This window comes from Balaenoptera musculus, chromosome 4, assembly GCF_009873245.2.
Source record: "Balaenoptera musculus isolate JJ_BM4_2016_0621 chromosome 4, mBalMus1.pri.v3, whole genome shotgun sequence".
Lineage (NCBI taxonomy): Eukaryota > Metazoa > Chordata > Mammalia > Artiodactyla > Balaenopteridae > Balaenoptera > Balaenoptera musculus.
The window spans coordinates 62,420,175-62,447,644 of NC_045788.1; the positions used below are offsets into that span (position 1 = coordinate 62,420,175).

The 27,470-nt window shown below is 35.9% G+C and overlaps 1 protein-coding gene across 1 annotated transcript in view; it reads left to right on the plus strand.

Annotated features, from left to right (window-relative positions):
- VPS8 (VPS8 subunit of CORVET complex) overlaps positions 1–27,470 on the plus strand; it is a 280,105-nt gene that overhangs the window by 139,566 nt on the left and 113,069 nt on the right. Inside the window, exons 33-37 of the mRNA XM_036850709.1 lie at positions 498–582; positions 1,463–1,561; positions 9,833–9,922; positions 15,143–15,189; positions 25,403–25,550. Coding sequence (XP_036706604.1) covers positions 498–582; positions 1,463–1,561; positions 9,833–9,922; positions 15,143–15,189; positions 25,403–25,550 — 469 coding nt within the window. The remainder of the gene's footprint in view (positions 1–497; positions 583–1,462; positions 1,562–9,832; positions 9,923–15,142; positions 15,190–25,402; positions 25,551–27,470) is intronic.

Consider the following 27,470-nt stretch of genomic DNA (forward strand, 5'->3'; position numbering starts at 1 on the left):
AATAGCAGCCTTATGATTTATTATTGTAGTTTTTTTTAACTTAAAATTTCCATGGTATTTCATAGATTTTTGACAGTTATCCTATACATATAATAAACAATGCAGAATTTAACGTAGCAAATAAGATGCAATATGTTAGCACTACTATTTAGTTTGTTGACTATTTCATTTGACATATTTAATTCTGAATAGGGAAATTTCATATAATTGATTATATTGATATGTAATATATTAACTATTTTTTATGTGTCACATTGTTGCTTTAACATTTATTTTGTACCCAGCTTTGAAAATTTCTTATAAACGTAGTATTCAGCAGCATCTTAAACATATATTTAGAGGAATGGCAGGTACTATAACTTCATTTAACAATAGAAATCACATCTACTATTTTCATTTCCTTAATACTAACCTCTATGCCTGAGCAATGTCTTGAAACAATAAGCAATAACCACCTGCCTGTTTGGTACACTGAAGTTTTTCCTTTTATGTTCTAGCTATCAAATTTGTGAATTTATGTATGAACGAGAACACCAATATGACAAAATTATTGATTGCTACTTACGTGACCCCCTAAGAGAGGTGAGTTAAGAGATAGCTTTACCCTTTTTTCTTACTCAGTCCCCCTCCTCCCCTTATCAAGAAGAAATAACTATTCAGTAGGTGTAACTATTCAGTAGAAATATTTGGACATATGTTTGCTGATTTAAAGTTTTGTTCATTATTCAGCAGGGTTTCATTGAGTGCCTGCTATTAGCCAAGTATATACTGATAATTAAAACAGATATATAGTTCCTGTAATTTTATAACTTATAGTTTAGTGATGGAGATGGACAGTAAGAAAACAAATATTTAGTTACAAATTGTGATGAGCGCTAGAGAAACTGGGTGCAACATGAGAGGATAATGGGGAAACTGACTTATACAGAGCAGCCAGGGAAGGAATCTCAGATAAAATGACTTAAAAACTGAGTTTTGGAATTTGAGAAGAAGCCAGTCAAGCCAAGAGCCAATAGAAAAATGTTGCAGGATCAGGAACAGTATATGCAAAGATCTTGAGGTGGGAAAATTTTTTGGCTTGTTCAAGGAACTGAATAGAGATCGTATAAATGAAGCTTAGATCATTGTAAGTGGAGCATAACGGGTGAGGGCAAAAGTGATTTGAGATGAAATTGGCAATGTGGACAGAGACCACCAAAGCAAAAGAATGATATTCGCTGTTAGATTAATGAAATTGAGACTAACATTAATTGGAACAGATTTGCAACTTCTAAGAATCTACCCTAAACTTTAAACAATTACTCTTTCTCTTTTAAGTCAGTCGTCCATCAGTTAATTATCTCCAAATGGTTTTCCATCTCCAAATAACAGATATTTACCAAGATTGGTACAGTTAGTAGATAGTGACTAAATATTGCTTGAGTGAATGAATGAATGAATTATATTGTCTTGTGCTTTTCAGGAAGAAGTCTTTAACTACATTCACAATATCTTATCCATTCCTGGACACAGTGCAGAGGAGAAGCAGTCTGTATGGCAGAAGGCAATGGATCATATTGAGGTACTGATTCAACAGAATTTTTAAAACTTTCCCATTTGTATGGATATCTCCCAAATTAAGTTTTTCTAACTAAGCAGTTGGAGGTATTATATTATTAAATTGATTTGCTCAAGGATTAACATCTTTTTCAGATAATTTATTCTACCTCACATTTGTATTTGTAAAACCCATGTCATATACAATTTATTACATCATGACTTCTGAAAATAACTCATGTTCAATCAGCTAGTTGACAAACTGGAATTTTAGTAGGTTTTTACAGTGTTCTTAGAAATTCTGAAAGTACTACTGATCTTTTTCTCTACTACATGACGGAACCATTCCCCCTAGTCACCTGATGGAATTTTAGAAACATTACTGCAATGAGTTGTTCTCTCTGATGTATTTCCCTTCCTTATGTAAGAGGATGATGATTCTGATTTTGTTTATGCATGCTGTTTTACAAGAATGCAAGAGTTGACTTTGAAACTAAAAGTTCTTTTTTAAAAACTTGCTTATAGATGCCTAAGTGGAGAGACGAATATGTGTGTGATGAACATGTGATCAGAATGCATTCTAAAAAGAGGCCCAAAAATCACTCCTCACTTTAGTTTCTTTAGGTTCACAAATATAATATTCCTCAGAAACCAACAGAGCTAGAGATTTGTTTTAATCTGTTCTGTATTATGGGTCACTAATTTTTTTTTTTCTCACACACACACATTGTATTTTATTTTTACAAGAGATAAATAGACTGACATCAAGCATTGTACATGGATGACCACAACAAAAGCAACAATGATTGCAATTACCAAAACAACACAACTCATACTATGTCATAATATTGACATTCAGTCCAGTAATCCTCCACTGTAGCGGCTCCTTTACTTTGCAGTGAACATTGATTTGTATATTCTTTGCCTCTGAGTCCTTGTGGGATTTTTTTTTTTTTTAATTCAAACAGAAAGTCACAAAAATTATACTCATCCTCATCAGTTCACTCAGTCCCATGTAATTAATTTTTTTTTTCATCTTGATCTTTTGTTAGCACTTTTATGAGTTCATCAGTTTTTCATTAGAGTTCTGAAAATGCTTATTCATTCAGTTCAGCAGTACAGTCAGTTACCAGAAACCTGTACTTGTCAGTCTTATCCATGAATTTCTTGAAGATGAAACCCTTTTATAGGAACATATTTGCAAAAGCATCAGAGTACACCCAGAACTGTCTGTAAATGACAAAATACTTAAAAATGACCACGGTTAAAGATTTGATGGAAGTTCATAATAATGCAGTTGACAAGAAAATTAGTTATTTCTGAGATATACATTTTAAAGTAATAACTAGGATTATGACTTATAACATTATACCAGAACATATAAGATATTTAGAAATTTCATGTAATGTCTGAAACATTTATATTAACATATTTCCATACAAATAACCCAATGAAAGTTTAGTGTTAGTTGTTTTGTTTGTTTTTTTATACTGCAGGTTCTTATTAGTCATAAATTTTATACACATCAGTGTATACATGTCAATCCCAATCGCCCAATTCAGTAGTGACCCTGAATTGGGTCACTAATTATTGAAAAAAAGTAGTAATGAAGGATGTTGAGGTAATTCTAGTTTTGGAAATAACATTTATATCTACAGAGTTTCTCTCCTCCTCCTTGTAGCAAGGATCAGGTAACTTCTGGTGATGGGTTTAGAGATGTAGTGAAAGATATGATTATGCAACATGTTTAAAAATTTTTTTACATATGAAAAATAATAAGAGCTCTGAAACTTTGAGAAAGCATTGCATGTAGTGTGAATACTTTTAGTTCCTGATAATTGTAACATTTAGAAAGATCAGAAATGTGAACAGCATCTTATGTAAAACATCTGGTGTGAAAGGTGGTACAGTCAGTGGGCTGAAGTAATTTCCACACTTTGATCTATTGGATTGAGAACATATATATGTTATTTATTTAGTCTTATCGTATTCCTGCTAACAATAAGATCAATATATCTTGGTGAAAGAACCCAAGAAAACCTTCTTCTACTTTGAATTATATCTTTTTTTCCTCTAATCATTTTGTATTCTTTTTCCTTTCATCATCCCCTTTAAGTCTCCATAGTTACATTATGCCTCATTGTTCATTTCAGTTCATCTGCATTATGCAGTGGTTTGAGCACATGGACTCCAGACATCCAGAAATAAAGCTGTGTCTCTCCACATAATGTGAAACATGATGAATTAATCAATGAACAAACAAATTATTCAGCAGAAAACTCATACTGGAGAAGCAAGAAGTATTGTTGCTGCACAGCAATTATTTCTGCTGTTTTTCCCACATCTGCACATTTTTTCACCTTGAACTTTTTAACACTTCTTAAGGCCACGTTAGAAATCTATAGACTCTTTTGAAGGACTTGTGTGGCTTTGGTAATGTAAATAAAATCAACATTAAATACCTAGGGGGAAAGTCCTCATAATAAAGTTTTCAGACAGTCTACATAGTGTACAGATTAGTGGTTCCTAACACTTTGGGGGTTATAGACCTCTTGAGAATCTAGTGAAAGATTTGGACCTGTGCCTCATAGTATTGTGCATGTGCTCAGACGCATAATTTTGTTTGCTATTTCAGGGGTCCACAGACTCCCTAAAAGCCATTCTTAGATTGGGTCTGTAGATTTCAGGTAAAGAATCTCTGGTAAAGATGGTTTTTCCAATATGGACAACACACGTTTCATGAGATTTTTAAAAATATTTTTGATTTTGAAATATAAAAAAAGAAACAAAAAAGTGCATAAAAGTACAGTTTAATAAAAAATTAAGAAGCCAGCATCCCAGAATTAGAGTTATTTCCAGTGTCCCAGGCTATTCCCATGTATCCTTTGCTTATCACAGTTCACTGCCTTACTAATATATTCATTATCCTCGTTCTTCTGATAATTTATTGCACTTTTATATATTGTTATTGCACCTGCCTGCACCCCTAAAAATATGTATTTTTGTTTTGCCTGTTTCTGAACTTTATATAAATGAAGTTATACTCTGTATTTTCTTTTTCTCAATATTTTGAGAAATTTATACATTTTGTTTGTAGCTAGTTCATTTTTATTACTGTATAGTGTTAAATTTTACAAGTATATCACAGTCTATCCATTCTACTGTTAATGGACATTTCAGTTGTTTCTAGTTTTTGACTATTAAAAGTAGTCCATCCAGGATCATTCTTACACATGCATCTTGAACACAGCTACCACATGCATTTCTCTAGAACAGTGGTTCTCAATTTGATCCCTGGTACAGCATTACAGCATCAGCTGAGAACTTGATAGAAATGCAGTTTAAGTCTTCACCTCAGACCTACTGAATCAGAAACTCTGGGGGCAGGGCCCAGCAGTATATTTTAACAAGCCCTCCTGGTGATTTTGATGCATGTTAACATTTGATAATCTCTGTTCTAGGGTCTCTGTAGTTGCCAGTTAACTGGGATAAATATATTAAACTTAAGCAGATGCCAGCATTGTGTGAGATTTTCCATTGACTCTATATTCTTGCTTGAGTTTAAAATTTTGTCTATCTAGTGGATGAATAATGATATTTCATTATGTTTTAAATTTACATATCCTTAATTACTAATGGGATTGATAGATTCGTATTTATTGGCCGTTTAAATTTCCTTTCTGTGACGTCCCTGTTCAAGTCTTTTGCCCATTTTTCTGTTAGAATGTATCTTGTACTCATTGATGTAGGAGTTCTTTATGTATCCTGGATGTTAGTCTTTTTTTCAGTGATACATGTTGCAAATATCTTCTACTCTGTGGCTTTTTTTCTATGGTCCTTTTTAAGAAAAGTTTTGTTTTTTTTAAGTAGTCAAAATAATCAATTTTTTCCTTTGGTACTGAAGAAGTCCTATATTATTGTCTAAAAGCTTTCTTGTTTTTTGTTTCATCTATAAATCTTAGATCCACCTGAAAGCACTTTTGTATATGATTTGAGGTGGGGATCCAATTAATTTTTTAACATATGGATGCCCAGTTCTCCAGCAACAGTTTTTTTCCTTTTATTCCTCCTTTTTAAAAATTGAAGTATAGTTGATTTACAGTGTTTCAGGTGTACAGCAAAGTGATTCAGTTATACATATATATATATTTTTTCTTTTTCAGATTCTTTTCCATTATAGGTTATTACAAGATATTTTAATATATTTGAATATATAAACTATATTTGAATATAGTTCCCTATGCTATATAGTAGGTCCTTGTTATTTATCTTATATATAGTAGTATATATCTGTTTATCCAAAATCCCTAATTTATCCCTCCCCCCTTCCATAAGTTTCTTTTCTATATATGTGTGTTTGTTTCCTGTGTATGTATGTGAGTCTATTTCTGTTTTGTAAATAAGTTCCTTTGTATTTTTTTTTAGATACCACATACAAGTGATATCATATGATATTTGTCTTTCTCTGTCTGACTTACTTCACTTAGTATGATAATTTCTAGGTGTCCATCCATGTTGCTGCAAATGGCATTATTTCATTCTTTTATATGGCTGAGTAATATTCCACTATATATATATATATATATATATATATACCACATCTTCTTTATCCATTCATCTGTCCGTGGACGTTTAGGTTGCTTCCATGTCTTGACTATTGTAAATAGTGCTGCTATGAACATTGGGGTGCATGTATCTTTTTGAATTAGAGTTTTCATTTTTTCTGGGTATATGCTTAGGCATGGGATTGCTGGATCATATGGTAGTTCTATTTTTAGTTTTTTGAGGAACCTCCATACTGTTTTCCGTAATGGCTGCACCAATTTACGTTCCCACCAATAGTGTAGGAGGTTCATTTTTCTCCACACCGTCTCCAGCATTTACTATTTGTAGACTTTTTGGTGATGGCCATTCTGATCTGTGTGAGGTGATACCTCACTGTGGTTTTGATTTGCATTTTTCTAATAATTAGCCATGTTGAACATCTTTTCATATGCCTGCTGGCCATCTGTATGTCTTCTGTGGAGAAATGTCTATTTAGGTCTCCTGCCCATTTTTCAATTGTGTCCTGTTTTTTTTTTTTATATTGAGCTGTATGAGCTGTGTGGAAATCAATCCCTTTTTGGTTACGTCATTTGCAAATATTTTCTCCCATTCTGTAGGTTGTCTTTTCGTTTTGTTTATGGTTTCCTTTGCTGTGCAAAAGTCTGTAAGTTTGATTAGGTCCCATTTGTTTATTTTTGCTTTTGTTTCCATTGCTCTACGAGATAGCTCCAAAAAAATATTGCTATGATTTATGTCAAAGAGTGTTCTGCCTATGTTTTCCTGTAGGAGTTTTATAGTATCTGGTCTTACATTTAGGTCTTTAATCCATTTTGAGTTTATTTTGTATATGGTGTTAGAGAATGGTCTATGTTCATTCTTTTACATGTAGCTGTCCAGTTTTCCCAGCACCAGTTATTGAAGAGACTGTCTTTTCTCCATTGCATATTCTTCCCTCCTTGGTTGTAGATTAATTGACCATAAGTGCGTGGGTTTATTTCTGGGCTTTCTGTCCTGTTCCATTGATCTTTGTGCTAGCAACAATTATTTTAAAAGCTCAGCAGTGCTACCTTATCATAAGTATATCAAGGATCTCTGTGTTTTGTCTCTTTTTCTGGGCCCTCTTCTGTTTGATTGGTCTTTGTCTCTACATGTACCACACTACTTGAAATATTGTGGTTTTATAATAAGTCTTCATGTTTTTAAGAGAGTATTGGCTGTTTACTTCCAAATTCATTTTAGAATCAGCCTGTAAAGTTCCACCAAAAAAAATTTCTAACCTTATGATTCTGACAAGGATTACATTGAATCTTTCAATCATTTTTAATTTAATTGACATCTTTACATTGTGAGTCTTCCACCTTATGACCATAGGGTGTAACCGTTTATTGAATAACTTTCTATAAAGTTTTATAATTAATTCTGTAGAGACTTTTCATCCAGTGTTAGATTTACTGTCACAACTTCATATATTTTAGCATAACAGTGCTATTGTTAATATAATTTATTTATTTAAATTTATTTTATTTATTTATTTTTGGCTGCATTGGGTCTTCGTTGCTGCACGCGGGCTTTCTCTAGTTGCGGCGAGCAGGGGCTACTCTCTCGTTGCAGTGCGTGGGCTTCTCGTTGCGGTGGCTTCTCTTGTTGCGGAGCATGGTCTCTAGGTGTGTGGGCTTCAATAGTTGTAGCATGCGGGCTCACTAGTTGTGGCTCGCAGGCTCTAGAGCACAGGCTCAGTAGTTGTGGCGCACGGGCTTAGCTGTTCCCGCGGCATGTGGGATCTTCTCGGACCAGGGCTCAAACCCGTGTCCCCTGCATTGGCAGGCGGACTCCCAACCACAGTGCCACCTGGGAAGCCTATTAATGATATTTTAAAAATTTTATTTCTAACATGTACAATGTTTACTGTAAAGATTTTTATGGAAGTCTTCTATTTCTAGTATGCTGACAGTTTTCTCATGAATGAATTTTATCTTTTCTCCCTTATTCTATTTTTGTCATAAATTTTATTGATATTAAATCAGCCTTGAATTCTATGGGTAAATGCAACTTGGATCTGATATATTATCTTTTTTATATATTGTTGGATTTTGTTTTTATTTATTAGTTCACAATTAAGACTGATCTATAATTTTCTTTTCCTTTCTTATGTTGTTCTGCTGAGTTTAGGTATCAAAATTTTGCTAGCCTTATACAGTGAGCTGAAGTAGCTTCCTTTTTTCTATTCTCTGTAAGAGATTAATTGGTATTGGAATAATTTCTTCCTTAAATGATCACTGGGCACTTACCAGTGAAGCTATTTGGGCCTGTAGTGTTTCATATGGGAAGATTTTTTACTATTCATTCAGTTTCTTTAGTGGTTAAAAATCAATGCATGTTTTCTATTTCTTTTTTTTTTTTTAATTTATTTCTTTAATTTATTTTTTTTTTGGCTGCGTTGGGTCCTTGTTGCTGCACACAGGCTTTCTCTAGTTGCAGTGAGCGGGGGCTGCTCTTCGTTGCGGTGCGCAGGCTTCTCATTGCAGTGGCTTCTCTTGTTGCCGAACACAGGCTCTAGGCACATGGGCTTCAGTAGTTGTGGCACGCAGGCTCTAGAACGCAGGCTCCGTAGCTGTGGCACACAGGCTTAGTTGCTCTGAGGCATGTGGGATCTTCCCGGACCAGGGCTCGAACCTGTGTCCGTTGTGTTGGCAGGTGGATTCTTAACCACTGCACCACCAGGGAAGCTCTTGTTTTCTATTTCTTAAGTCAGTTTATTAAATTATGTTTTTCTAGGAATTTATCCATTTTGACTAAATATTTAAATACTCGACATAAATTAATTCATAATAGTTTCTTATCTTTTTAATGTCTGAGGATCAGTAGTAATATCCCCCTTTTCATATGTGATATTGATTAGTTGTGCCTTCTCTGTTTTGAGATGTATTGTATAAAAGTAGTTTAAACTACAGTAACTTGTGTCAGCTAAGTATTATTAATCTGCACATACTAACACAAAATTATTAGATACATATCACGAATGTTGCCATCACAATAACTTGTCTTATTTTTATTTGACAGTATAATATGTTGATCTATAGCCGGTCTTGGCATTTTAGCCATGAAACATGCAGTTGAAAAGGTAGAATAGGGTCACAGAACCAAGAGAGAGTTTTCAAGAAGAAAAGGAAAGCAGTAGGGTCTAGGAAATGTTCAGGAGAGGGCAGGTTGGAAGTCTTAGATTTGACAGAAATAGGTCTTATTAAACAGTGGTCAACCTCTTAGTGCTCATTTAAGACTTATGACCTGAAGTGATAGTCTTAAGACTCCTCTGGTTTCAAAATCTACCAGGCATCAGAGGTAAAGTTGTAGAATTCTTAGCTAGAGAAATTGCAACTATGTTCTTTTTTTTTCCATTTCTTTAAGTTATTACTTTAAGCTCAAGGGTAAATTCACTGGCAGAGAATTTGGGAAGCTTTTGTTCCTTCCATTCATCCTGTAGATATCATGGCCTAAATCCAGAATTTTAGTGCTTTCATTTTCTAAGAATTCTGAATTACCTTCATATCAAAATCTGATTTTTTACATGACAGTTTTTCTAATTTTACTGATTTTGCAATATGTCTTTAAATTTTGGCCCTATATGAGATTTCCTTGAAATGCAGTGTAGAAGCTCATGAAAATATTGAGGTAGGTGATCATACTTCACGTCTGTGGACATTCTATTTAACTTTAACATTGAAGATTATTTTATATTTTTCTTTCATTACAGGAGCTTGTGTCCCTGAAGCCCTGTAAAGCTGCAGAGCTGGTTGCTACTCACTTTTCTGAACAGATTGAAACAGTCATTAAAAAACTTCAGGTAAACTTCACAAAATATACTGGGAAGAAACGTCTAGTGGAGAGACAATTATTGGATATCCACCTAAGAACTTCTGACTGTAGTAATTTCTTCAGTTGATAGTTGCCTTTTAATAGCAGTTTCTACACATTGTGTGTGTGTGTGTGTGTGTGTGTGTGTATTTGGAAGCAGTTGTGTGATAATCTCAATCTGGAAATGAGGGAGTTCATCTTTGTGCATAACAAATATTAACATCACAGAAATATTTTTGGAAATACAACCTGTAGTTACCTAGAAATCATAATCCACAGAAGGTCCTCCCCCATCCCCACCTCTCCATATCTTTCGCTATAGTGACTGCAACCATATTCTCTTCAGGGTTCATGTTATTTATTCAGACTTTTGTCATCCTCCTACTGGGTTAATGCTGACTATTTTTTAAAATTTATTTTATTGTATTTTTATTTATTTATTTATTTATTTATTTTTGGCTGCGTTGGGTCTTCGTTGCTGTGCGCGGGCTTTCTCTAGTTGCAGTGAGCGGGGGCTACCCTTCATTGCGGTGCACAGGCTTCTCATTGCGATGGCTTCTCTTGTTGCAGAGCATGGGCTCTAGGTGCGTGGACTTCAGTAGCTGTGGCGCGTGGGCTTCAGTAGCTGTGGCACGTGGACTCAGTAGTTGTGGCACATGGGCTCAGTAGTTGTGGCACATGGGCTTAGTTGCTCTGGGGCATGTGGGATCTTCCCAGACCAAGGCTCGAACCCATGTCCCCTGCATTGTCAGGTGGATTCTTAACCACTGAACCACCATGGAAGTCCCAATGCTGACTTTAGAATTTTTCTTGGAAAATCTTAGCTAGAATACAGGTATATTAATGCTGACTATTGAGATGCTCAGTTTGAAGTACTATTTAATGGACCTAGTATTTCACTTGTCACTACTGTGGCAGTGCTGGTAGTGAGTTTTGCTTATTATCGTATGGCCACAAGTGATAGAGATAGGGAATAGGACAATGACAGGCACATGTAGCACAACCCAGAGTCCTCAAGTAGCAGTAATAGTAGTAGGGGTTAGGTATGCAAGAAGGAAACCAAAGCAGTGAGTGGGAGGCAGCTGACATGAGAGACAAAGATGCGGAATTCATTCATTTACACACTACTGTGGCGCCACTCTGTACCTCACAGTATGGTAGGCTCTGGGGGGCACAAATAAGAATACAGTCTTTTTCTTAATTTTTCCTGTGGAACAGAGAAGCACTTATATAACCACAGCACAGTGTTATAAGCTCTACACCAGACATATGTAAAAAAGTGCTGTAGGAATAAGAGGAGAGAGTGACAGACTGTGTGAGAGAAGCAGACAAGAGTTCCCAGACATGCCTGCACTGGGTCTTGAATAATTGGTATCAGTCTTCTAGGCAGAGAATTGGGAAGGGCATTCTAGATAAAGGGTTCTGGGTATGTAAAGACTTGATGAAATCTTGAAGCAACATGCATATTCAGAGGATGTTGTGGTAAAGACAATGGTGGAAGAACCATTAGATTAAGCTGTAAAAGGTATATTGGAGGGAAGGAGTTAAAAGTATAGAGACTGGGAAATAGACTTTTGGGGCTGATATTGAACAATCTTATATGTAATGCTAAGAAATTATGCTATATCTTCTGTGTGCTGGAGAATTACTGAAGTTTTTTAAGCAAAGGAATTATACCATTAGATTCATTTTATAGAAAATTAATTCTGTAGTATGGAGAATGGACTGGCAAAGAGAGCAGATGGAGGAGGGAACAGTTAGACCAGTTGGAAGGCAAAAGGTCTTGGCAAAAAACAGTGAGGACAGGATGAAAGCAGTGGCAGTGGAGAGGACAGGTCCAAGATACGTTTGTGAAATAAAATGTTGTATAGGGCTTGGAAATTAGTTGAATGTGATGGGTGGAGTTAAAAATGACTCCCAGATGTAGGGTTGGTTGTCCAGCATGATGAAGTCCATTAAATCAAGATAAGGACTCATCCATTAATTCAATAAATATTTATGTACCTGCTGTGGGCCAAAACCACATTGATAAAAGTGCTAAGGATACAAAAACATATAAAGTTGACCCTTGAACAATGCGGGGGTTAGGGGTGCCAACCCCAGTGCAGTCGAAAATCCTTGTATAACTTTTGACTTAACCAAAAACTTAACTGCTAATAGCCTGCTGTTGGCTGGAAGCCTTACCAATAACAGAAACAGTCGATTAACACATGCTTTGTATGTTATGTGTATTATATACTGTATTCTTAGAATAAGTGAGTCAGAGAAAAGAAAATATTATTAAAATCATAAGGAAAAGAAAATACATTTACGGTACTGAACTAAACTTATCAATACTGTACATTTATGTCATCTTTTCATAAGATGAATCATCCGTCAGTACCCATATCAATATTGTCTTAAACAAAGTACTGTTATACATATTACTAACACTAGACATCAAAAATGAAAACATGTGAAAAAGAAATTTGTATTTATTTACAGGTATAACAATTCATACATTGATAATGAAAAAGCAAATGATTGCTCTATGGTAGTCTAGTGTAATCGATATGATTGCTTCACAGTAGCCTAACATATACACTAATGCGTGAATTGTTATAAAATTTTTATGGCATATAGTATTACAGTCATATTCATGATACAGTATTGGAAACATTGTTACTTTTTTTAAAAAACACATTGTGATGGTCGGTTGACATGCAGTTTCTCCAATTACTAGAGAGGGGAAGAGAGGGAGGCATATTTTATATTTATTATCACTCATCTTATGCCTATGTAAGGATAGACTAGTACCTACGTATATTTTATGCATTCATGACATACCTAACTTTTTCTTAATTTTTTCACTATTGCTGGGCTATGTGGTTAGCCTGCAGGTTTTTTCAAATTGTTGCAAATCTTCCAAATTTTTTCCAATATATTTATTGAAAAAAATTCACGTGTTAAGTCAGCCCACTCAGTTCAAATCTGTGCTCTTCAGGGGTCAGCTGTAAATGTACCCCTGTGCTCAAGAAGGCGGATAAGCCAAAAGATAATTGTAGAGTGGTTTGACGTGAGTGATGCTAGAGGGCTGCCCAGGGTCCTGAGGAAGTGCACGGAGGGTCATCCAGTCCGTGCTGGTGGGGGGGGTACACTTCTGCTGGAACTACTCCCAACCCACAGAGCATCTCCCCCCTTTAAAAGTCAGCAACTTTGATGAATCTTCTTGTCTGTAGTGATGTTATTGTCGTTTAAAATGTAAGATTATAAGACTTCCCTGGTGGTCCAGTGGTTAAGACTTCTCGCTCCCAATGCAGGGGGGCCCAGGTTCAATCCCTGGTCAGAGAGCTAGATCCCGCATGCCGCAACTAAGAGCCCTCATACTGCAACTAAAGATCCCGCATGTGGCAGTGAAGATCTTGCGTGCTACAACTAAGACCTGGCACAGCCAAATAAATAAATAAATATTGAAAAACAAAACAAAACAAAACTAGATCTACATTTTTTTTTTTAAAAATGTAAGATTATCCATTGCAGCATTTTCTTTTTCCTACAGGCTTTAAAATATTTAGAGTCAGAGAGGCTAGGTAAATGAATATAATGTCATTCATTAGACAAATATATAAAATATATATATATTATATATATATATAAAATTATATATATATATATAATATATATATATATATTATATATATATAAAATGATTTACACACACAAAAAAGGTGGCTCTTGACCATGGACTGTTTGTGGAGTCTTAAACATTCCTTTTAAAGAAATGAAGTATTTTTTTATTGCAGCGCTTTATTGATTGTATAAGAATCCCACACAAATTTTATAAATTACCTTTCACTTTTGATGGCAAGAAATATGCCTCCGACCAATTATTTTCAGAATTCTTGAAATGAAAAATAAGCCAGAATATTAAGGTATAACCAGAAGGAAAGCCATGTATAATAAAACAAAGTGATAGGCCAGGGAAAAGATAGAAAATCAAAGACTGATAAATATATTTAAAATGTTATATTCTAAATGACATTAATCCTTTTTGGTTTTGAGATCCCCTGCTTTTTATAGGTGAAGTTAGAATGTGTCAAAAAATAAAGAAAAAAGGAAAATGAAACTATAATAATTTTTGCTTAGTTTTCTTAAGAACTTAGAAACATTATTAATATTCATATAGTATTCTAAGATTTATCTCACTTAATTCTCACCTCTATCCTGTGCAGGAGGAAGAGAAGATATTGCTGTTCTCTTTTTCACATAAGTAAACCGAATGGCTTACGAGAGTCAGTGACTTACACAAAGTCACATAGCTAAAAAGTGGAAGAAACAGAAGCCAGACTTTTTGCATATTAGTTGCTAATCTGTTTGCCGTTTCTTCTGTAGTTGATTATATTGGGGAGTTAATGAGCTTTTTTGGTACTGGTTGTTGTTTGGGCCTCAACCTCCTGCCCCACCTAGATTAACTGTCTCACAGTTGGCTGTTGTCACAAGGAGGACCAGGTGAGGCAGTGTGTACCCGTCATTGTAGCCAGAGCAGTTCAGAGCACCTGCCATTCCAAGGGTCTTCATGCTGGGAACTGTTAAGGGATTTGTCTCAATAGAGGGCCTTTTTTTTTTTTTTTTTTTTTTTGGCAGTGGTGGGGGGGTGGGGGGCCAATAACCAAGGTGTTTGTATTTCTTCTACTCTCAAAATTGAGTATGTGACAGTGATTAGAATTACTGAGAGGAAATGACCTCCAAATGATTCTTTAGAATTCCTTGGATCTGTACAGAGGGCATAATGGAAGTAATCATATGCGTGTGTGCTTTTTTTTTTTTAATTTTTATTATTTATTAATTTATTTAAATATTTATGGCCGTGTTGGGTCTCCATTTCCGTGCGAGGGCTCTCTCCAGTTGCGGCAAGCGGGGGCCACTCCTCATCGCGGTGCGCGGGCCTCTCATCATTGTGGCCTCTCTCGTTGCGGAGCACAGGCTCCAGAAGCGCAGGCTCAGTAATTGTGGCCCACGGGCCCAGTTGCTCCGCGGCACGTGGGATCCTCCCAGACCAGGGCTCGAACCCGTGTCCCCTGCACCAGCAGGCAGACTCCCAACCACTGCGCCACCAGGGAAGCCCCTGTGTGTGCTTTTTAAAGGGATATTCTAGAGTTCTTTACCATGGCATAGTCTGAAGAATTTGTTTTAATATTTAATTGTATTTTTTTATTGTTTTTCTCTTCAGAACCAGGTTTTGCTTTTCAAATTTTTGAGGAGTCTTCTTGACCCAAGGTATGTTAATAAAATTTAGTTTTTCATAATACATAGATGAGAAATCAAAGGAAATAAATTGAGTTGAAGAAACTGGCTCATGATATCCAAATAGTATAGTCAGCTCTTGATTTTTAATATTAGCAGGAATAATAGTTACAGAGATTATTCTAAATACATGATTGGAAAATTGATTACATCTTGAAGGAATACTTTTGTTTCCATTTGCACATGAGCATGCATGATGAGTTGTCATCAATGTAAAGAAAATAAAGAAGGTGTACCATGAGGACCTGTTTCAGGAAGAATTTGATGACCATCTAGCTTCCCCTGTCTCTGGTAGCATCTCTCCTTCTGATTCCTTATTCCATGCTGTAGATTGATAGCTTTACTTTTCAAAGTAAACACCTAGTTCCCAGCCCACCTCTAAATGTATTACCTTTTAAACTTTCATTTGAAGTGTTTAGTTTTAAATAACTTTCCTGGAGGTGTGAGAAGGAAAGTGTAAATGTTTTTTTAAGTGCTGCTGTAGTACTCATCAAATAAAAACTAACCCAAGGAGATGATGAAATTAGTAATGGATTTGTAAGCAAAGTAGCTCCCTATGTGAGATCTTAACGTCTTCCTGTGACAACGTGGAGTACAGTGGGAGCTGAGTGTGGTATTTAACATCCTCTAAGACAGTCACTCTTAACCAGAATTGTGTGTCAGAATAACCTAAGAAACTTTAAAAAATATAGTTGCCTGGCCCCAATCCCACAGAATCATTGTGATGTACATCTAGAGTTAAGCATCACTGGCCTAAATGTAATATTCCAGGATGACATAGCTTTCACATCAGACATACACATTTTTAAGTTACATTATAATGTACACTAGCCATTGAAAACAGTCATATACTTACTTTAGAGATTATAATATTATAAAAATAGAAAGTTTTGGTTATTCTAGTATTCTGTGCTATTTTTAAATACCAAAATACCAGGAGTTTTGTAGATTGTAATAATTTTTTGAAATTTCAGTCATTTAAACCTTAAGCAGGCTACGCTTCATTTAAATTTACAGTCATACAGATGTGCATATGCAGATGTTGAGAAGAGAAGTCTGACTACATACCCTCCTGAACTTCAGTTCAATACCTTTTCAAAGTATCTGTGTTTTAATTCCCTGTTCTCAGAAATTACTGAGGCTAGACATCTTTTTTTATTTTTATGAATCATTTGTACTTCCCTCAGATCCAGTTTGGGCCCTAGTCTACCCCTAGAATTAACTAGGAGATACCTTAGAATTAGGGTTAGGGGTAAGAGGGAAGGAAGAGAGCTGGGAGAAGGATGGGGGAGCTGGGGGTGGAGCTGAGAGAAGGGGGAGGGGGCTGAGGAGGACTGAGCTAGGTGGAAGAGGAAGGAGGGCCCAGCCCTTTCTCTGGAGCCCCTGTACCTTTTTTCCCATAGCAAAATTCCTTCTGTTCCTCTTTCGCTTCCTCCAGTGTCAGATCCATTCTCTTAGGACCTGACTCCTCTTCCCCTAGGATAATTTATTTTAACCAAGTCCTTGTTCTCCATCCATCCTACCTGGAGAGACTCAGGCTGGAAGGACAGAGAAGCTCAGCTTTGAACTCGGCCTTTTCTCACATGTAACAAAGTACAGAAGACAATGGTGACCAAATCTTAATTTTTTTAATTAAGAAAAAGTATTAGGTAATATAAATACCAATATAGTCATTTGCTCTGATATTGAGTTTAGTTAAACTTCACAGTAATAAAAATGGCGAATCACAAGAGTATCAGAGGTCTTCCATGGAAAGTCTTGCTCTGTTATTACCTATACCTAGATTGTAAATATGTTATTAGGTAAGATCCTTTAGAAGTACTATGAAAGTTGTTTTGTTCACTAGCGAACCACAAATAATTTTACATTTACTCGGTATATTTTATCTCCCTAAACTAACTCCAACCCAGGATAATTAACTCTAAGTTAACTTGTTACCCATTATTCCTTTCTGTCATATCAGTTCAGCTGCAAGGCCCTCTCTCACCTACTTCAGAGAGAGGCAGTGCACCCACAGTCCTTACTCTTGCCTCTCCCCCAAAAGCAATATGACCTGGAATGTCCTCACTTTTGACAACAGCTAAATTGCCAGCTCTACTTCAGCCTAGAGAAATGAAGGGTTGACAGAGATCCTCCCTTTGACCAAACTTCAGTCAGGCTCCTCTGAGCCCTCTGCTCCGCTAGGTCTGACCTTGGGCTTCCATCTCTGTTTCTGTAGAGTCTATTTTTAGCAAGAATCCTGCTAAGTCAGTTTAGCTAGAATCCTCACCCTCAATATGTGATCACCCTTGATATCTGTCCAAATTTCTCACACCGCCCCCCCCCCACCCAGGTAATATGTGATCATCCTGGCCTGCCTTCAACAAGAATTCTGTTAGGTCAGTTTATCAAAGTATTATCCTACCCTCCTAGTAACTCTCCATCCATTGACTGCCCCACTTCCACCCCATGGCTATAAATCTCTACTTTTCCTTGTTGTATTTGAGTTGAGCCCAGTCTCTCTCCTTTACTGCAATACCCCATTGTAGTGTTCCCTGTGCCTATCCTGAGAGTCCGAATAAATTCTGCTTTACTGTTTTAACAAGCGTCATGGATAATTTTTTCTTTAACAGAACCTTGAATTAACAAGACAGATAACTTTAGCTTCACCTTTAAAAAGAGCATTCTTTCAAATTGATCCACCATATCCAGGATGTCAGAAATCTAGTAGTGTTCTGCTTTGAGAGTCCCAGTCCAGAATCCATCATATTGGATTGGCCAAAAAGTTCGTTCGGGTTTTTCATTAAGACGTTATGGAAAAACCCGAACGAACTTTTTGGCCAACCCAATACTTCATCCTCTTATTTTATGTCTTATATAGGAGGCAGGAGTCAGTTAAGATTATGCTGTAAATTTATTTTAAATTTGATGTTTGGCATTTCAATACAATCATTTTTATATAAACAGTATTTTAAATGATAGTGTCCCAGACTAACCCATAAAAGCCTGTTTGACCCACAATGTAAATAAATAATACCAGTGAGGGGAGGGAAAAATTTTTTTTTCTTCTACCCTTCTGTGTCCTAGACAGATTAAGAAGAGAAAAGCATACAAATTTATTGAGTGTTTTACGTGACACAGGAGCCTTCATAAGGACATGAAGACCTGAAGAAGCACTTAAAGCTGAGCGTTTTGTGCTAGGTTTGATGAAGGGTAGAAAGTCATAGGCAAATGTGATAGGACTGAAGGATATGAGCTAAGGGTGATAAACTGGGGGAAACTTAGCAAGACGTGTTTGTTTGGATTCCTCTCAGTGTCCCTCCATCTTCAGAGATGAGGATGCTCCTTTCCTCCAGAAAGAGAGAGAGTACCTTTCATAAGATGGTCTTAGGATCTGCTTCACAGGAGAAGGGGAAGGGCAGAGAGTCCTTCCTGCACCTGACATTTCTCAAATTCCTTGAGCTTAAAATATTCAATATGCCAACATACCGTATTTTGGGGAAGCGTGTCCTGAGCCCCATCACTAATAATGCGTACATTGAATTCTGGATTGAGGGGGAGAGCAAGGTTAAGAAGGTTGAGTTCAGAGGAAGTAAGGAGGAGGTGCTTCTTGAGCCTGCCTTAGACAAAGTTTCTTTTTTTTTAAAGGAATGCCTTTTTAAAAAAAAATATTTATTTATTTATTTTATTATTTTTAACTGTGTTGGGTCTTCGTTTCTGTGCAAGGGCTTTCTCTAGTTGCGGCAAGCGGGGGCCACTCTTCATCGCAGTGCGCGGGCCTCTCACTATCGCGGCCTCTCTTGTTGCGGAGCACAAGCTCCAGACGCACAGGCTCAGTAGTTGTGGCTCACGGGCCGAGTTGCTCCGCGGCATGTGGGATCTTCCCAGACCAGAGCTTCCCAATGCAGAGCATCCCCTGCATTGGCAGGCAGACTCTCAACCACTGCGCCACCAGGGAAGCCCCAAAGTTTTGAATTATAGAAAGTTTGTCTTTGGTGCCCTTTGAACTCTGCCTCCTTCCACTCTGTCCTCTTCTTTCAGGGGTTGCAGGGTGCACACACTTCTTTAAGCTCTACACTTTATAAGCACACTCGGATATATAGTATTGTTCCTAGGTAGATTTTTAAAATCCAAAATTGCCTTCTTCTATGCCCCAATCAAAACAATCACAACTAATTGCTAATTGCTTGTCAATGTGACACTTTTACAAAGAGAGTGTACAATTAACATATGAATACAATGAAGTATACACAATGATGAAAAAACCCTTTTCCAATACCAGTTGACCTCAAGGGTAAGAAGAAAGCAGGTTGTGTGGACTAGATTACATTAGTCTCTGAATGATTTCCCATCACACTTTAGCCTTTGTAAATGAGTATGCTTGTTAACTAATCTCAAGTAAAGGATTAGAGTCTTTCCAGGTACTGGGGAAACTAGGAGGAGTATAGAAAAAGGTATTTAGGGACAAAAGAATATCAAGAATAGGTAGACTGGTTCTGCCTAGCAGTTTTCCCTGGCAGACAACTTCAGACTAATTTTGCCTTTGATTCTTCTCTTTCTGTTCTTCTTAAGCAATAGGATTTTTTTTTTAACTTCCAGGTTTTTCCTTTCATGAAGCTCCTATAGCAACATTCTAGAGAGTAGAGAAAATGAAAGAAAGTTATTTTGAGATGGTGACTGCTTGTATATATGTGTCATAGCAGAATATTGCTTTTTTTGCTCTTGCCCCAAAAACCTGAGTTAGTAGGATCCTCATTCCTGTGTGTGTGTGTGCGTGGGTATAGTTTATGCACATTTGATTTAACATTTATATGTATTTATTGAGTTGTTTCTAAAGGAGTGACTTATTTTGTCAACAGCATTTTTTAGGAAACTAATAATCTAGTTGAATTCTCATGTGTATTTCTCTGTTTTCTTTATCCAATTTCTTTAAGTTACCTTTGCTCTGTAAATAATGCCCTCGGTAGAATTAATTGACCTACAAAGATATTGGTGGCATTTGTATGTAGAAAGATTAGATAGTTTTGAAGGGAGGGAGGTTAATCCTACAGAAACAAATTATTTGCCTGAATTGAGGCCAACAGCCTGGGAGAAAGGGTTTGCATCCTCTTCCAATTCCCTTCTTTGGGACAGCTGCTACATAAAGCCCTACCCCACGCCCACTCCCTGTGTGCATTCCTGCTGGCCAAGATTTCTCACAGGAGTTCTCCTGATATACTTACATCCAGATGCAGGTCCTTTGTGGGGTGGGGATGCTTGAAGGATAATACAGAAGGACACTGATGGTTTCTGTGGGGCTATGAGCTTCACAAGGAATAAAGAGAATGTGCAAGTGTATTTATAGTCACAGTATTTTCCTCAGTACAGTTTTCTTGGTAATGTCGATTTAGCCTTTGTTAGCAATGTCCTGGAGGCCTCTGAAATATGTGGTATGATTTTCTTGTAGGAAAAAAACACATAAAACGTTGTACTGTATTTCCAAGTCTTTAATCAAAATAAAGTAAAAATTGAACATTGCTAAGGAAATGAATATCTTTGCCAAGGAGCAAAACATAGATTATGGAAATGGTTATACATTGGATTTAAATTGAATCTGTCACTGTTTCTGTGGATAATTTTGAAGGGATATTTTAAGATATTGACACAGTGTTGAAATAGCGTATTTCAAAGTTTAAAAAAATAGAACATTATATATATTCATGAACTTTGACATATAAAAATGCATTCCTACCTCAGTGAGTGCCTGTCTGCTTGGCCAGGCTCACCACCAGATATTGTTATCTTTGTTAGTATTTTTGCCAGCAGCTCAAATTCAACCTTCTAAATCCTAACACGTCATCGTCTACTAATCTTCTTTTAGGTAAATGGATGGATAGATGGATGGATAGATAGTTTACATGCATTTATATCTTTATTCCTTAATTTAATAATTCTTTATAATGAGATTGCTATCTGCTAAGCAATGTGTGAGAGGTTGAAATGGCTCAAAATTATACTCACTTTTTTCAGTCTAAACCTGTTCCTCCTCCTTTATTTTCTCTCTTAGCAAATGGCTGTATCCACCCATTTACTTCACTTAAGAATTTACTGAGTAACTACAGCATACTAAGCACTGTGACAGGCATGGGAGATAAAATGGTGAATAAGGTGGGACCCTGCCTTCAGAGGCAATTGCAGTGTAAGTGTCTTAAATAAAACCCTTGGTGTGATGATGAATTTTTAACTTTCCTCTACCAACTCCACTGCACCTTCTCAGCCACACCACACAGAACCAGTCAGTCATCAAAACGTACCTCTTGTATGTCTCTTACATGTGAGTCCTTCTCTCGTCCACCCCCTCTGCCTCTGGGCCTCTGGTTCAGGCCCTCAGTATCTCTCTTCTGGTCTCTTTTGCTGGTCTCCTAACCAGCCTTCTTAATTCTTCTACTTCCATTTTCAAATAGGCAAATAATGATAGTGTTCCCTTTCCCCTTCTCAAAGTTCTTTTAGTTTCCATTATCCAAGGTAAAATCTGAACTCCTTATGGTGTAAAAGACCCTTCTTGATCTCATTCAGGCATATCGGTTCAGCTTAATTTTCTTCCGTCCTGCCATTTCTCTTTTCCCCTTTATTCCTCAGTAGTACTGAACTTTTTGTTCGTGGGATACACTACACAGGGTTGTTCTGCCCACCCTTTGAATATGTGTTCCTCCCTTTTAGTCCACTTGGTTTTCTTTCTTTTCATAGTTTTATCTATATGTATTAAGAGCTCTAAGGTTGTACATGTGCTTTGATCCAGTGATTCCATTTTGGAAAATATATTTTAAGGAAATACCATAAGAAAAAGGTAGTTAATATTGAAATATCCATATTAACATTTATATAGTGAAAAAACTGTTTAAAAAAGTAGATGGGGGAGATAGCTATATAAATGGTAAGGTATATGAACATAATTAAATACCAAATTGGCAAACATGGCAATATGAATGTTTAAATAATGCTAAACTGGAAAAATACATAACATTAAATGGTATGCACACATACTGTTTGTGTGTATGATTGAATGATAATCAGATGATGTGATTAGGTGTAGGTAGCTTAATGCTCACCATATTCGTTGCCCCCACTAATTGCTTAGTTAATAATAGAAATTTAGATTGATACTTTAATAATAAAAATGAGAGCAATTGTTAGGAGTTTGGAACGGTCTGCTCTTTGCTTTTAGAATTTCTGAAACAATGAAAACTGGCATGTGAGTGCTACGAACTAAAGTTTCAAAAACTTTGCTTCATTGATATTTAAAGAAATCTTTCCAAATACCCATATTTTTTCTATTTACAATGAAAAGGACACATATTAAGGTACTTTGTGGCTTTTACAAAATCCTACCCTTTCTTCTGTTCTGTTTATACTATTTTTTATTCATCACCCTTGTTTTTTGTTTCTTTTTGTTTGTTTCCTACTATTTTTATACCTCCTCTGACTTTAACTGAGGGTTTGTATATGATTCCATTTTTTGTCTCTCTTAGTATATTAATTATACTTATTTTAAAATACTTTTTCTAGTGGTTGACCTTCCATTTTTCGATTGGGTTGTTCTTTTGTTGTTGAGTTGTATGAGCTGTTTGTATATTTTGGGAATTAAGCCCTTGTCGGTCCCATGCTTCACAAATATTTTCTCCCATTCTGTAGGTTTTCTTTTCCTTTTGTTTATGGTTTCCTTTGCTGTGCAAAAGCTTGTAAGTTTGATTAGGTCCCATTTGTTTGTTTTTGCTTTTATTTCTATTGCCTTGGGAGACTGACCTAAGAAAACATTGGTACAATTTATGTCAGGGAATGTTTTGTCTATGATCTCTTCTAGGAGTTTTATGGTGTCTCGTCTTGTATTTAAGTCTTTAAGCCATTTTGAGCTTATTTTTGTGCATGGTGTGATGGTATGTTCTGACTTCTTTGATTTACATGCAGCTGTTCAACTTTCCCAGCACCACTTGCTGAAGAGACTGTCTTTTTCACGTTTTATTGTTTGGCCTCCTTTGTCGAACATTAATTGACCAGAGGTGTGTGGGTTTATTTCTGGGGATCTCTGTTCTGTTCCATTGATCTGTATGTCTGCTTTTGTGCCAGTACCACACTGTTTTGATTACTGAAGCTTTGTAGTATTATCTGAAGTCTGGGAGGGTTATGCCTCCTCAGGATTGCCTTGGCAATTCTGGGTCTTTTATGGTTCCTTATAAATTTTAGATTTATTTGTTCTAGTTTTGTGAAAAATGTCATGGGTAATTTGATAGGGATCACATTAAATCTGTAGATTGCTTTGGGTAGTATTGCCATTTTAACAGTACTGATTCTTCCAATCCAAGAGCATGGAATATCTTTCCATTTCTTTGAATCATCTTTAATTTCCTTTATTAATGTTTTGTAGTTCTCAGCATGTAAGTCTTTCACCTCCTTGGTGGGGTTTATTCCTAAATATTTTATTTATTTATTGATGCAATTTTAAAAGGTATTATTTTTTTACATTCCCTTTATGCTGTTCCATTGTTAGTGTAAACATGTGCAACCGATTTCTGTATGTTAATCTTGTATCCTGCTATGTTGCTGAATTCATTTATCAGTTCTAGTAGTTTTTGTGTGGAGTCTTTAGGGTTTTCTATATATAGTAGAAAACTATGTCATCTGCATATAGTGACAATTTTACGTCTTCCCTACCAATTTGAATACCTTTTATTTCTTTTTCTTGTGTGATTGCTGTGGCTAGGACTTCCAATACTATGTTGAAGAGAAGTGGTGAGAGTGGGCATCCTTGTTCCAGATTTTAGTGGGAAGGCTTTCAACTTTTCATTGTTGAGTATTATATTGGCTGTGGGTTTGTCATAAATAGCTTTTATTATGTTGAGATATGTTCCCTCTATACCCATTTCGTAAGGGTTTTTATCATGAATGGATGTTGAATTTTGTCAAATGCTTTTTCTTCATCTATTAAGATGATCATGTGGTTTTTGTTGATGTGGTGTATCACATTGATGATTTGCATATGTTGAACCATCCTTGTGACCCTGGGATGAATCCAACTTGGTCATGGTGTATGACCTTTTTTATGTGTTGTTGGATTCAGTTTGCTAATATTTGTTGAGTTTTTGCATCTATATTCACCAAAGATATTGGCCTTTAATTTTCTTTTTTGGTAGTGTCTTTGTCTGGTTTTGGTATCAGGGTGATGGTGGCTTCATAGAATGTCTTTCGGAGTGTTCCTTCCTCTTCAGTCTTTTGGAAGAGTTTGAGAAGGATCGGTATAAGTTCTTCTTCGTACATTTGGTAGAATTTCCCAGTGAAGCCATCTGGCCCTGGACTTTTGTTTGTAGGGAGTTTTTGTAGCAATTTTTTGTATGTTATTAACGCTGTTCCAGTTCTTTACATAAGGGGCTTTAGTTGAGGAATTCTGAAGAGAAGATAGGACTCCCAGAAGGAACTGACTTCTTTTGAAGGTAGAGAAAAGATGATTCTTATATCTCCAATGAACCGCAGTTGATTTTTTAAATAGTTCCAGTAGTGTCCACCATGGTAAAACTAATACTCCCACAGCTTTTGTGTAGGCATTATGAATAATGGGCTTTGTGAGTGGCTGGCATACAAGGCAAATGAACCATAAATTTTGTATATCCTACTATTCATCCACTTATTTGTTTTAACAACAACCAAATAATTAGCCCTTGCTACATGGAAGACACTGTTGTAGGCTTTAAGAATTCATTAGTGAGAAGGTACTGATGCCTACCCTCACAGAATTTATAGTCTTTTAGAGAAGATAGATAATTGAAGAAGTAATTACAACATGATGTGATTGGTGCTATAAGGGAAGTTTAGTAGGGACAGTTGTTGAGACTAGAAGATGGCTTATTATATATAGTTACTCATGGATCAAATTGTTTGAACTAAATTGAGTCATCTTTGTTTCTTTTAGAGCAACAGTACAACTTCAGGTATGATTTAGAGGAGCCTCCACTGAATTTCCTTAATTATGCAATGTAAATTGAGAAATATTGTGATTTAGAATGTTTCTGATGTAGTGTATAATTCACCTTAATAACCTAAGTAACATTAAGACTTTTAATTCACGATTTTATCTGATCAAAAGGTAGTCTTGGTTTTAAGGTAACATACTTTTTACCTGTAGCTTTAATTATGGTATGATTAAATAATGCTACTGTCTTGCCTTTTCTGTTTTCAGGGAAGGTATTCATGTAAATCAAGAATTGCTGCAGATATCTCCTTGTATTACAGAGCAGTTCATTGAGCTATTGTGTCAGTTCAGCCCAAACCAGGTTATAGAGACACTGCAAGTCCTTGAGTGCTACCGCCTAGAAGAAACTATTCAGGTAAGACCAGTAATGTAGAGAAGGCAAGAGTAAACTTTTCTTTATTGCTCACCATTTTACAGATGAGCACAGGGAGATTCATATATTAAATCAGTTGGCTAAGTTTATACCTAGTAAGTGCTAGCACCCGAAGTTGAACCCAGATAGTTTGACTCCATCGTGCATGCTCTCCATTGCTGTGTTATTGCCTCTCTGTTTATTCTAGTAAAGTCAGAAACAGCACATGTCCATCATTGTTATTCATGAAGTTTCACAGGCATTCTAGCCAACAGGATAAGCAGAGAAAAAGGAATACAGTAAAAATATTAAGAGGGAAAAACCAAGCTCTTACTTGCAGGCACTGATGGTTAGATAGTCCTGTTGTGCCATGTGACTTACTAGACTAGAAGGCAATTACACAGTCATTGCCTTGATTCTCTTTCCTTGTTTTCTCCTGTTTCCAAATGGAAATGAATGTGTGTGTGTGTGTGCATGTATGCACATATGTACATATGTATACATACACACATACTCTAATCTACCATAAGAGGCTAGTATGTTCCCTGTTTAAAATTTGTTTTTAAGCTACCTTTTTATGGTTGCTATCAATACTCATGAAACAGTAGCCTGTATTTTCTGCATCCATGTCCTAAACTGCCCACACAATTAAAATTTTTTAAATTATAAAATATTTCAAAATACATAGAAATGTGCAAAATGGGTACATATATTCCCACCAACCCAACTTTACAGATGTTAATGTTTTGCCATACTGGCTTCAGATCTTTGTTGTTTGTTTTAGAAATAAAGCATCCTATATCTGTCATGTCTCCCTTGAGGTTACTACTGACCTGAAGATGGGAAGTTTATCCTTCCCATCCATTTTAAAAATTTTTCCTGTATATGAATTTACCTATAAAACACAAGGTACAGTTCTGTATGTTTTTAAAATTTGTATTAATGGTATCATACAGTAATATCCTATTGCAAATTGCTTTTTTATTAATTTTTTATCTATCAGTTTTTAATACAAATAGCTCTAGTTCATTCATTTTAATGACCATATAATAGTCAATTGAATAACTGTGCCGCAGTTTATATATTTTCCTATTCACAGACATTCAGAGTGTTTCCAATCTTTTGCCATTATAAACAATGCTACTTTGGACATCTTTGTACATACCTTCTTTGTGCCCATCTGAGATTTCTCTAAGTAGTATGCCTGGAAGTGGAATTCTTTAGACAATAGAGTAGCTGAATTCTATTCATATTGCCAAGTTGATTTCTTATTTGCTTCCAGTCTCATCATCAGTATTTGAAATTTGCTGTTTTTCCACATCCTTGCTGATTTCTAGTATTTTTAGACTTCTTAATTTTTGCCAGTGTGATGATTATCATTGCTTACTCATAACATTGCATATCTTTCCATATCTTTAATGACACTTTGGGTTTTCTTTTCTCTGAATTATCTATTCATATCATTTGCCCAGTTTCCTATTGAGGTTTTGCCCTTCTGTTACTGATTTCTAGAAGTTCTTTCTAATTTCTGGATCTCTAGTTCTTTGCTGATTTTATATGTTGGAGATGCCTTCTTCCAGTCTATTATGGCATGTCTTTTAACTTGGTTTTTAGTGACTTCTATTTTAATTTATCAGTCTTTTCCTTTAACGTTAAAATTTTGTGTATGTGACTTTTATTTCCTTTCCTACTTTAATGGCATTAAGGATATCCTCTTATATGAGTTTTATAGTTTGGCTTTTTTCATTTAGGCTTTTAGTCCATCTGGAATTTATTTATGTAAACAGATCAAGAGAGGGATTTATATTTTTTTTCCATGTGGATGGCTAATGGTCCATGTGGCATTTTCTTGTCCTTTCTTCACTTATTTATAATGCCATACTGCTGTACACCAAACTCCCAAATATACATAGATCTTTTTGT